We start from the raw sequence: 12,879 nt of genomic DNA, 5'->3' as shown, positions 1-12,879 counted from the left end.
GGAGACCTCCTCAGAGACATTACTTAATAGAAAGTGGAGTTCTGGAATATAGAACTGGAAGGGACTTCAGGGGAGAATCTTGTTCACTGTTTGCAAAGTCTGGACCAACAGAGCAAGCATACTACTAAGACATGTTTGTCTCACACTGTGGCAAAATATTTTTGAGTGAGTTGCTGACACTAGTGAGACTTCACATAAATATGTGCATCTCTGGGTCTTTTGAAAAAATTCGTATGATCTGCCAACCCTACATCTGCGTGATAAAGAGTGCCTGGATTTACCTCTCCTGGCTTCTGTCTCCTGGAGAGGTCAGGTATCTTTTGCAATTTATTATTGTGCTTATACTCTACCTTTTTTTCAAGTTAAGAAGAAAGTGGAATTATTTTGTATCCCAAAGTATCAAAATTAGAAACAGAAAAGACCAAGAGGACTTTTTTTTTTTTTTTTTTTTGAGAATGTTTTTATTACTAACGAGTGTGCAGATTTTTGGGGTACTCTTGTTTTTTCTCTAAGCTAAAGCTAGCTCTTTTCATGTGTCAGAGAAGCCTTTGTGTGTGTGTGTGTGTGTGTGTGTGTGTGTTTTGTCCTGACTTGGTCGGTCTGAACTTCACAGGCTTACCTTGGGCAGCTTCCTCTTTGTGGTTTCTCTGGAACAGCCTTCCTTCTCTTTGGCAACTTCCTGGTGGCCTGAGACCCTCTTTCTCAGCTCAGGGCTCTCATCTTCGTCCCCTCTTTTGCTCATGAAGGCCCGAGTTGTGGATTCTAAAGCTTTAGGAGTGCATTTGTGCTGTTTGGACCTTGATTTGCTGGTTTTCAAAAGTTACCAAGTCCTCAGGCCTAGTGGCTTTCCCCAGTAGGGGTTTGACTAATTGCCCTTCCCTGGGTGCCTTCTTTTCAAGACTTTTTATTTCAAGAAAAAATGGAGGGGGTGCCTGGGTGACTCAGTCAGTTAAGTGTCCAACTTTGGCTCAGGTCATGATCTTGAGGTTCACCAGTTCAAGCCCCGCGCTGGGCTCTCTGCTGACAGCTCAGAAGCTCAGAGCCTGGAGCCTACTTTGGATTCTGTTTCTCCCTTTCTCTCTCCTTCTCCCCTGCTCTCTCTCAAAAATAAATAAACATTAAACAATTAAAATATATATATAACGTTAAAAACAAAAAAATGGGGCTGTTATTTCTTTGGGAAAGTGAATTGTTATATTGTTGTACTTGTTTAATAATTAAAACACAAATGTGACCACCTGTCTACTTGAAAACTAGCTTCACTTAACTTACTTCTTGGCACCTTCCCTGTACTACCCTTACCCTTGAAAGGTTTTCTGTTTCATTTGTGTTGTTGCAGTGGCTGTGGAATGCTAGGATACAGGAATGCAGAGTCTACGGGGCAAATCATTCTTTCTGAAATGTCTTATCTGTGACATTTGATGACATTTGCTTTAGCTGTTGTCAGCCCTTTAGCAATCTAGAGCACTCCATCTCCTAAGGTTTACTGACTTGGGCTGATCAGTTTTGTGGGCAGATAACCTTTAAAAACCAAAGTGTAGGCCTGACATAAGTGTGTAGAGCAAATTTGCCCACTTGCATTGAAACAAATTTCCTGGAAACTGGCGTTCTGTGTTACCAGATTAAACAAATCCAGATTCCTTCTGGCATCCAATCTCCAGTGATTCTAGGATGTTTTGATGCTTATATAAATCTGTGAAATGTTAGATGATGCTTGCATTAATGTTTTCAAAAATTTCTAAAATGTCTACCTGTTGTGCCTCAAGCATGCATTTATGGGAGAGGACACAAACATTTTTATATTAAAGTTGTCAAGAGTGGGCTTGTCACAGACAGGTGCAGTTCTGTCATGTCCTGGTCATCATTTTAATGTATAGAATTTAGGTGTTGATGTTGCTTTCCATAGAGTCTAGAACTGTGCTGTTTGATGAGGTAGTCACTAGTGGTTGTTTGAATTAATTAAAATGAAATAAAATTAAATCAATTCCTCAGCCATAGTAGCCACATTTCAAGAGATCCTTCTCCCTCTTCTCTCTGTCTTCCTCTCTTATCCTCTCCTACTTCTCTCCTCTCCTCTTACCTCACCTTCTTCCCCTTCCCTTCCTCTCTACTCCTCCCTTCTCCCCTCTATTCCTACCCCTCCCTCTGTTTCCATCTCTTCTCCCTTCATTTCTCTCTTCCTTGTGTCTCCTCTTTCTTCTTTCTTCCTTCTTCCCATTCTCCCACTTTCCATTCCTCTCTATGTATGTAACTTACATTTAGTGTATTATATTTTTCTGAACCAAGTGAGATGAGAGTAAGTTGTAGACATCATGCCCATTATATGTGACAAGGACATAACTACAGTATAATTGATGAAAATATGAAAATTTGACACTGATACACTATTACCTAATTTAGAACTTACTCAGATTTTATCATTTGTCTCAATTTTTTTTTCCTTCAAGTACAGTTTCATTCCAGAGTTACTACATTTAGTTGTCATGTCTCTTTAGCCGCCTTTAACCTGGAAGAATTTCTCAGTCTATCTTTGTTTTTTTCTGACCATGACATTTTTGAAGACTGTAGCCAATTAATTTGTAGAGTATCCCTCACTTTGAGTTTGATGTTTCCTCATGACAAGATTGGGGCTAGTTTTGCTAGGAAGGAAATAGCAAAGTAATGTGTCCTTCTTTAGTGCATTCTGTCAGGAGGTATGTGTTGTCAATTTGTCCTATTGGAGATGTTGATTTTGATCACTTGGTTAGGTGGTATCTGCCAGGTTTTTCCATTTTATTTATTTATTTATTTTAAAAATTTTTTTTTTCAACGTTTTTTATTTATTTTTGGGACAGAGAGAGACAGAGCATGAACGGGGGAGGGGCAGAGAGAGAGGGAGACACAGAATCGGAAACAGGCTCCAGGCTCCGAGCCATCAGCCCAGAGCCTGACGCGGGGCTCGAACTCACGGACCGCGAGATCGTGACCTGGCTGAAGTCGGACGCTTAACCGACTGCGCCACCCAGGCGCCCCGGTTTTTCCATTTTAAAGTTATTCTGTCCCTCTCCCCCTTTGTGATCAGTAAATAATCTGTTGGGAATTAGCATGAGACTATGTAAATATTCAATTTCTTAGAAAACTTTCAGCCACTTGGTTTAGCATTCTCTGATGATTCTTCCCTGAATCAATTATTATTATGATGGTTTGTAAATGGTGATTTTTTTTCTGAATACATTATTTCTTCTACATTTATTAGTTTCTTATTGTATGGAAGAACTTTTCCTTCTCCTTTATTCATATTAACCTGGTCTCTCAGATCATAATCTGTTTAATCTTCACAAAAAATCCTCTGAAGGTAATGATTGTCTTATTTTACAAATGAGGAAGGAAGTTCAAAGTGGTTAAGTGATGAGTAAATATACCTCTTGATGGTATTGTCCTTACATAAAGATGTAAAGATTACAAAATAAAGATCCTGCTTTTTTTTATTATAAAAGTAGCTTTTTTAAATGCCTGTATAATTTTATAGTATCAGAAAATACAGTTAAGCACAGAGAATGTTAAAACTACCCATTATCTCCAACTCTTAGAGATAACACCATTGTTAATATTTTGGTTTATATATCTAGATATTTTTATTCCTTTCTGCAGTTATACATTACATAGTTTTGAAATCTCTTTATCATCTTCAATCATATATATTTTGAACATTTTCTCATAAACTTCTGTAACATTTCCCCCATTTTTTTAGATGAGAAATTTCAGGTGTACAAAGATACATATATCTTATAAAATAATAATAAATAAAATAATAAATCTGAAAACACCTATCCTCTACCTAGGTTTAATAGTTATGAGTGTCTTTTCATAATTCCTTGATCTCTCTATGTATATATTTTAACTTTTGCTGAACTATTTGAAAGTTGCAGACATCTTTATATTTCACCCCCTAAATATTGTAGCATGCATCTCCTAGAAAGTCAGTTTTCTACAGAGCTACAGTTTCATTATCATACCTGTGAAATTGAGGAGTAATTCTGTAATAACATCTAATATTTAATAAGTGTTAAACATTTACCACTTTCCTTACAAATGTCTTAATAGCTGTTTGTTTCAAACTGTTGTCCAGACAGGATACATGTATTGCATGAGATTCTTATGTCTCTTGAATCTATTTGTCTAGAATAGTCTTCTCACCTTCTCCCTCCAAGTACTGACTTTCTGAAGAATTAAGGGCCTTTTATCTTATAAAATATGCTACATTCTGAATTCATTTGTTTTCTTATGGTGTTGCTTAATATGCTTCTGTATCCTCTAGAAACTTGTTTCTTATGAACTTGAAATAGGATAGATTAGGGTTTTTTAACCTGCAGTGCATTTGGATTGGAAAAATTTTGTCTTTGTTTTCACTATTAACAGGAATTTAACATTTCCTTCTGTTATTAATGTAGATAACAAACTACTTTTCATTTGAACCTGTAACTTTATCACCAGTAGGAATCTCAGTGCTTTTCATATCTGTAGTAATTATAACATGATACCATGAAAACAAGTGCATGTTCATTATTACTTTGAAGTAGTCATCAGACTTCTTGCCAGGTTTTATTTAATGTTAATAGAGAAGCACATATATTACTGTTTCATTCATTTGTTTGTAAAGTATCTTGATAACCAAATTTCAGTACGTATGTTTCCTTTGTAATCCTTTGAATTGTGTTTTAGGCATTTGAAAAAACATTCTAAGAAAGGGCCTTATAGTTGAACTACCTAATACAGAATCCAATACTAGCTACAGGTGGGTCTTGAACAGGTGAAGTGTGTCTTGTTTGACTTTAAGTGTGCCCTGACTGTAAAACACATCCCATATTTGGCCACTTAGTACTTATGTAAAATATAACTTAAAAAATACTGAATATATGCTGAAATATTTTTTGGATATGTTGTGTATAGTCACACATTTCTTTTTAGGCCCCCCCCCTTTTTTTTTTTTATTTTAGAGAGCGAGAGTGGGGGAGAGGGGCAGAGGGAGAGAGGGAGGAGAAGAGAGAGAGAAAATCCCAAGCAGGCTTCACATTCAGCACGGAGCCTGATGCGGGGCTCCATCCCACAACCCTGGGATCATGACTTGAGCTGAAATCAAGACTCGGCTGCTCAACTGACTGAGCCATCCAGGCACCCCTCTTTTTAGTCTTTTAATATTGTTACTAAAAAATTGAATATTACCAGGTGGCTTACATTGTTTTTCTATTGGATAACGTTGGTCTTTAGGTTTTACTAGACTGCCAGAAGGATTGATGGCATTGAAAAAGGTTTTGAGTTCCTACATAGAGGCTTCATTAGACTCTGGTTAAACATTTTTGCAGTAACACTGCAGCTCAGTCACACTGAGGCTCTTGAGAAACATTTAAAGCTTTTTTTTTTTTTTTTCCATCAAGAGTACTTAATAGGAAATACAGAGTACTTTAAACATCTTCATATTGGGAAGCATATAATATTAAGTGTTTCATTATCAACGATGCTAAGTTTAGTTATTTGTTTAAGAGGGTGCCCATTAGATCTCAAATTTGTAAAGGTATGTCTTGGCCCCTTGTAATTGGTAACCTGTTAAGTTATACTTTGGCACCTTACAAGTATCCTGTTCCCCCAGTAGCCTTTCACTTAATGGTGTTAATATCCATTGATAATCTTTGCCTGAATCAGTTACTACATTGGGGTTTGCAAAATGGTCATTTTCTAATTCTATTCTACCTTCATGGTAAAGAAATTCCCTTGCCACTGTCTTTTTCTTAAGAGGATCTTTATGGTCATAGGATATCTTTTTATGTACCTTCCTGCCTGCCTGCCTATCAGTCAGGCAGTTGTAGTCATTATATTTTTTGATACTCAACTTGTCAGAAATTTGCCAATGGAACCTTTGTTTCCTCTGTGTTTTGATAGGTGAGTCTTTGTACCCTTCTTTGCTTTCTGCAGAATAGGATAACTCAGAGCTGGAATAACTTCCCTCCCTGCTTTTTTTTGGAGGAGTCTTGGTTCCCTTTAATGGAAAGTGGCATTTAATAGAAATAAAGACCTGAGCAGCGAGAACAGTGTTTTTGTTTTTTTCCCTCTAAATTTTGTAAACATTGTTTTTAAGAGTGGGACAGTATTGTGTGATCGGTTGTGTGCTTTATTCAGGGATCTCTTTGAAATTTGTACTTTATTATGATTGTATGCAGTGCTGTTGTGAACATCATTGTATCCAGCTTTTTCCATGCACCTTAATTTTTTCTTTAGAATAAAATTCGGGAAATGGAATTTCTGGATCATAAAACACCCTCTTCTAGGGTTTTAAATATCTATCAAGTTGGTTGTCTGAAAGTTTGTATTTGTGTTTACCTCAGTTATGTACCTCACCTTTTTTCCTTTTGTCTTTAAGGCACTACTTAAAAAAAATTTTTTTAACATTTATTCATTTTTTGAGAGACAGACAGAACGTGAGGGGAGGGGCAGAGAGAGGAAGTCACAGAATCCAAAGCAAGCTCCAGGCTCTGAACTGACATCACAGAGCCTGACGTGAGGCTCAAACCCACAGACCACAAGATCATGACATGAGCTGAAGTCGGACGCTCAACTGACTGAGCCACCCAGGCGTCCTTTTTTTTTTTTTTTTTTTTTTTTTTCAACTTTTTTTTTTTTTTTTTTTATTTTTTATTTTTGGGACAGAGAGAGACAGAGCATGAACGGGGGAGGGGCAGAGAGAGAGGGAGACACAGAATCGGAAACAGGCTCCAGGCTCCGAGCCATCAGCCCAGAGCCTGACGCGGGGCTCGAACTCACGGACCGCGAGATCGTGACCTGGCTGAAGTCGGACGCTTAACCGACTGCGCCACCCAGGCGCCCCCACCCAGGCGTCCTTTAAGTCACTACTTATACAGGCAGTCACTAACTGTTGGGTGTTTTCATTGAAGTCTTCCCCTAGACTTAAAGCCTCTAATGGAAGTTTACCTTGACACTGATACATTGATATTTGACTAAGTGCGACTCGAAATTTCTTCTGGCTATGAGTGATAATAGCTGTAGGTGCAGAGGGCAGCAGACTTAAGCATTATGTTTTAATAGAGTAAGACAAGATGTTCTTTAAGAATCCATCAAAAAATGAAGGAGTTATACCTTTTAGGTAATACTGCACTAGAAGTGTTATGGAGTATGAAAAATCAGAATCAGGCCTTCATTCACTTTAGCTTTTCATCCTGCTTCTAAGTTGTTATGGAAAGACTAGAAATAGACCTGGCTTGGTGCCAGAGAAGCCCAAAAGGAAAAGCTCTATGTGTTTGGAAGTGCTTCTTGTGGTACCTCTACTGTTTATAAACTTGGCATCTGAAAGTGTAAGAGGTCAAGAGTTACTGGGCCCTCTTGTACAGGCTAATAAGAATTTTTCCCCCTCTTGTGGTGAATGTAGCTTTGTTGTTATAAAACTCCTTTATAAAAGTAGAAGATTTGTTATATATTTCATGTTTGTGTTTGATGTTTGCCTCACTTTGGCCTTTTGTTTCTTTTTCAGAAATGACTGCTGTCCATGCAGGCAACATAAACTTCAAATGGGACCCCAAAAGTCTAGAGATCAGGACTCTGGCAGTTGAGAGACTGTTGGAGCCTCTTGTTACACAGGTAAAAATCTGCAAACAAATACATAGGTGTAACATGGTTCCATAGTAGTAGTCCTGGGAAACAAACACAGAGCGTGGTTACTTAATTCAAAGCCTTATTTTGAGTGGTTGAGTTTAAGTTGGTAGTATTTAGATGATTTGGCACCACTAATTATTTAAATATTGATGCATGGATTCTTTTAACCCTATAGGAGCATAGTTACTGCCATTTTATTGAGGCTTATTGGCATTAATCGGGGATTAGTGGTATGTAATGTAACTTACCAAATGTTTGTATTTTGTAGACATTTTCTTGGCATCACTCTTTCCTTGTAAAGTTACAGGTTATATTCAAGAAAGATGGCCTATAGACCCTTGACTGTGAAGTCTCTTCCCCATGCTTAGGGTGCCTGGGTGGCTCAATTGGTTAAGTGTATGACTCTTGGTTTTGGCTCAGGTCATGATCTCATGGCTCATGAGTTTGAGCCTCAAGTCGGGCTCTGTGCTAACAGTGCAGAGCCTTCTTGGGATACTCTCTTCCTCTCTTTCTGTTTCTGTCCCCCCCCCCCCCCCGCCCCCCAAATAAATAAATAACAAACTTCTCTTTGTCTAGGATCAATTAGTTGGTAATTTGAGGGTGTAGGTTTGGTTATGTTCTGTTAGAAATACGAATATCACTGTGTGATGATCTTTCATTAATTGTTAGCAATTAGTATAAAAAATACATATACACACACGTATATATACATATGTATTTATGTATTTTAATATACATGTAGGAGAAGTGTATGGTAAGACTCAGGAATAGGTACTTTCTTGGAGCCCATCCACTGTAGCTCTCAGCAGTTCTTTTGTGTGGCAATCTACACTAATAACAAATGTTTAGTCATCTTCAACCTACAGATCAGCTGGTATTTTATATATATATATGTATGTATATATTTATTTATTTATTAACATTTATTTATTTTTGAGACAGAGAGAGACAGAGCATGAACAGGGGAGGGTCAGAGAGAGAGGGGGACACAGAATCTGAAACAGGCTCCAGGCTCTGAGCTGTCAGCACGGAGCCCGATGCGGGGCTCAAAACCACAGACTGTGAGATCATGACCTGAGCCAAAGTCAGACGCTCAACTGACTGAGCCACCCAGGCGCCCCTGGTATTATATATATTAATGATGGTTAATATTCTGGGACTTAAACCATCATCGCAGTAGGCTACTTTGGACAGTCCTTCCTTTCTTTCTTAAGAGCTTTTACTAATTAATTGCTGAGAGTTTTATGAATAAAATGTGAAACAATTCAGAAGCAAGTTACCTTAAAACATTTTGCACAGGTTGAAAACTGGAAAATGTGACTTCCATGTAAAGCTAGTAAGTTCATTGTTAATCTCTTTCTGGAACTACTACTAGTACTTCTTTTTTAAATGTTTATTTTATTTTTGAGAGAGAGAATGTGCATGCCCTGGGGGAAGGTAGAAGAGCGAGAATCCCAAGCAGGCTCTGCACAGATAGTGAGGCTTGCTCCCATGAACCCTGAGATCATGATCTGAGCCAAAATCAAGAGTTGGACCCTCAACTTACTGAGCCACCTAGGCACGCCTCTTCCTGGAGCTTCTTGATGACATGTAGAGATGTCTAACATGTTTCTAATCAGTTTTTAATTTGTAAAATGAAAGTAAAAACCTAGTTGTCATGTTTGAAAAATTAAAATATTATTTTTTATCTTGCACATTGAGGTAGCTAAATTATTTTAGGACCTAAATTTAGTGTCATTTCAGTATTTCTTAAATACGGAGAGAGTATGTGTTATTTGTTAATGCTTAGTGGAATTCATAAATGTGATGTTTCATTTTGTAATGAATAATTTATTTTCCCTGTCTTTAAAGATGGTAGTCTTTCTGTTGTTTTCATTTTAAATGACTGCAGTTTAATTTGTAAAAATGAAACTTTTAGGTTACAACTCTGGTAAACACCAATAGTAAAGGGCCCTCAAATAAGAAGAGAGGCCGTTCTAAGAAGGCCCATGTTTTGGCTGCATCTGTTGAACAAGCAACTGAGAATTTTTTGGAGAAGGGGGATAAAATTGCAAAGGAGAGTCAATTTCTCAAGGAGGAGCTTGTGGCTGCTGTAGAAGATGTTCGAAAACAAGGTAGGTCAATATTGCTTTTAATATAGAGAGAGGCAGACTTTTTTAGGAAATTAATCCTTGAAAGTGACCTTTTGTGGTCAGTATTCTCATTGTTATGCTTGTGAATTCCTCAGTAACTTATAATATTAAATTATTGGAGATGTATTAAGTTGTACTGCCTTTATTTTTAATCAGGAAAGATGCTAACAGAGGAACAGTTTATTTGGAGTATCTGAATTGACTTCTCTTGGGTTTCCCAAGTAATTGTTGAGTCTTAAGAAATGTTCTAACAACAGTTTAATAGGAAATAAATGGGGTAGAAGCTTACCTTTAATCCTATGTAATACCTGTTTTTAGTTCATGCTGAAGATACAAAGGTGCTAAAATGGAAAAATGTGCAACCATTCTGAAAATACCCTAGAAGTTGCCTCATTCTTTCAGGCTGGTGTGTTAAATTAGCCATGCGTACTGGAAGTGGTTTGAGTTTGAAATAAAAACAAATCTTGGCTTAAAGGAATCCTCTTTTGGGAAACTTAGAATTAATAAAAAGTGAAATTTGTAACCCACAGCTTACCAGTAGTGCCTACTAGAAAAACTTGTCTTTATGACAAGTATGACTTGTCTTTATGCTGTAAGTATGATAAGACTTCATATCTGGAGCCTTAAATTCTTGAACCTTGTAGTTGTGTGATAAACTGCTGGTCCAGCAGGAGGACTTAAACAAAGACAGTTTTTTGTAGAGCAATTGTATATCATCTAAGGTGACTTGAGACCCTACTCTGTGCAGTTGTTTTACTGGCCTTTGGGAGAACCTTACTGGATCTCACTGGTGGCTGACAGTGGACACATTCATCCCTGTGACAGTACCCAGAAAAGGGCAGTGCATTAAAAGAAGATGCTATCTCCAATTGTTCTGAAATTGTAAACTAAAAACCTTGGATGTTAAATGTTTTTTTAATTTTCAGGCTGAAGATAAATGTTTCTAATATTGCCAATGATGAGATTATTTAAATTCCATATTACTAACTGGGTGGATGTATTAGTTATCTACAGCTGTCATAACATAAATTACTATAAACTTGGTGGCCGAGAACAACAGAAATTTACTCGTTCACAGTTCTGGAGGCCAGGTACCTGAAATCAAGGTGTCAGCAGGGGTGACTCTTTCTTGGGGGCTCAGTGGAAGGCTCTTTTGCATGTTTTCTCCTAGCTTCTTGGAGAAGCAGCAATGCTTGGCATTCCTTGGCTTGTTGGCTTGTCACTCCAACCTCTTCCTTCCATGTCACATGGCATTCTCCCTGTGTGTTTCTGGGTGTAAGTTTTCCTCTTTATAAGGATATCAAACACTGAATTAGGATCCCCCCTAAATCTGTTTTGCTCTCATCTTAACTTGGTTATATCTGCAAATATCCTATTTGCAAATAAGGCCACATTCATATGTTATGGGTGAACATGAGTTTTGGGGGGACACTATTCAATCCATTAGAGTGGGCTTTGAATGAATTTATTTTAAAGCAGTTGAATTGTCTAGTTCAGGATGATTTTTGAGCTTCTTGTTCAGGAAATCAGGATGGCTGTTACTTCATTGTCCTCTGTGAGAAGGTTTTGTTCTTCAGTCCTTTTTGCCTCAAAATAATATTATCAGATGAATTTTACCAAATATTGATTGAGTCTAGTAACTAAGACATTTATTTTCAAAATACATTTAATTGTTACAGATGACTTGTAATTTCGTTCTATATGTGTTCCTTGTTTCAGAAGTTTCTCTGATGTAAATTTGTAGCAATCATGGTATAATACATGCCCCCTGCCCCCCAAATACCCCACAGTTTTGAATGTATATCTAAATTTCTGTTTTCTTGTTTTTATTTATACCTGAGAAAAATTTTTATGTTGTTCTGAATTATAAGTACTTGTCTTTTCTAGTCCAACTTTGCAATTATTTATCATCATGATCTATTCACCACAATTTGCCTTCTCTCCTTGCCTTTTCTCCTTGCCAAAAAAAAAAAAAAAGCTAAAACTAAAACAAAAATATAACTGTCTCCCATCATCATTACTGCATCAGTTATGAAAAGCTGAAGTGCCTTGCTTTTATCTGTTGACTTACTTTTTTTTTTTAATTTTTTTTAAGAATCTTAAGTAGTATGAAACCTCTCTCCTGTCATAAATAGAACAAAGTACATGTTATGACAATGGTTAAGTGCAGATTTTTAATCAACCAAACCTTTCTGGTTATGTTGTCGAAGCTGTTTGCTCATCATTTGAAACCATGTAGTGGCATTAATATGTTTGCACATTCTTTGACAGCCCTCCCTTAAGTAAGTGGAGCCTGACTTTGATACTCTTGAATGTATGTTGGATTTAAATACTTTCACCTCTGTAAAGGATAGAATATGGTAGAAGTGATACTGTATACTTTCAAAACTAAGTCATAAAGAGAGTATAGTATCTGTGTGGCTCTTCCTCATGGATTATTCAGTCTAGGGGGAAATTGTTAGTATCAGTTTGCCAAGCATGTGAGTAAGCAGCCTTGGGAGCAGATCCTCCAGCATTAGTCAGGTTTTAAAAGATGGCAGCCCTGACCAACTCCAAATTCTTGACCCTCAGAAGACTCAGCATAATAAATATTTATTTTAAGCTATCAAATTTTGGGGGTATTTGTTAGACAGCAAAAGATAATACAAACACCTTTCCCAGGTGGTCCTGAGCACTTACACAAAACTCTAACCTAACTACTCTTTTACTGCTAATAGAAAACACAGTAATTATGATTTATCTAGAACTTCATAGCAGATTGACTAACAGTTAGAATATAATTCTTTGCATTTTGAGTTTGTTGCTTATCCACTGGAACACTTGATTGTGAAAGGTTGTATAAGAAGATTTCTTTGTTGTGAATCAATGTGAATTACATTAGTTTAGTACAAGTTGGCAAATTTTTTTTGTAAAGAGCTAAGGTAGTAAATATTTTAGACTTTACTGGCTATAAGGTCTCTGTTAACACAATCACTTCTACATTTGTGTTGGGAAAGTGGCTGTTGGTAATATATAAACAAATGGGCATGGCTGTGTTCCAATAAAACTTACTTAGAAAAAGAGAGGGTGAGCTAGATTTAACCCATAGGCTCTGGTTAGCTGACCT

At 37.1% G+C, this 12,879-nt stretch overlaps 1 protein-coding gene across 2 annotated transcripts in view; it reads left to right on the top strand.

The window, feature by feature from the left end:
- The window catches only part of CTNNA1 (catenin alpha 1), a 177,086-nt gene that overhangs the window by 22,939 nt on the left and 141,268 nt on the right, over window positions 1–12,879 (top strand). For both annotated transcript variants that reach the window (XM_078450571.2, XM_078450572.2), the window contains exons 2-3: window positions 7,520–7,626; window positions 9,560–9,755. In XM_078450571.2, coding sequence (XP_078306697.1) covers window positions 7,522–7,626; window positions 9,560–9,755 — 301 coding nt within the window. In that variant the 5' untranslated portion in view covers window positions 7,520–7,521. The remainder of the gene's footprint in view (window positions 1–7,519; window positions 7,627–9,559; window positions 9,756–12,879) is intronic.

This window comes from Panthera onca, chromosome A1 (genome assembly GCF_046562875.1).
Source record: "Panthera onca isolate mPanOnc1 chromosome A1, mPanOnc1 haplotype 2, whole genome shotgun sequence".
In the NCBI taxonomy this organism is placed as follows: domain Eukaryota; kingdom Metazoa; phylum Chordata; class Mammalia; order Carnivora; family Felidae; genus Panthera; species Panthera onca.
Note: the sequence above shows the minus strand (reverse complement) of the source record. Positions and strands in the feature narration are given on the sequence as shown.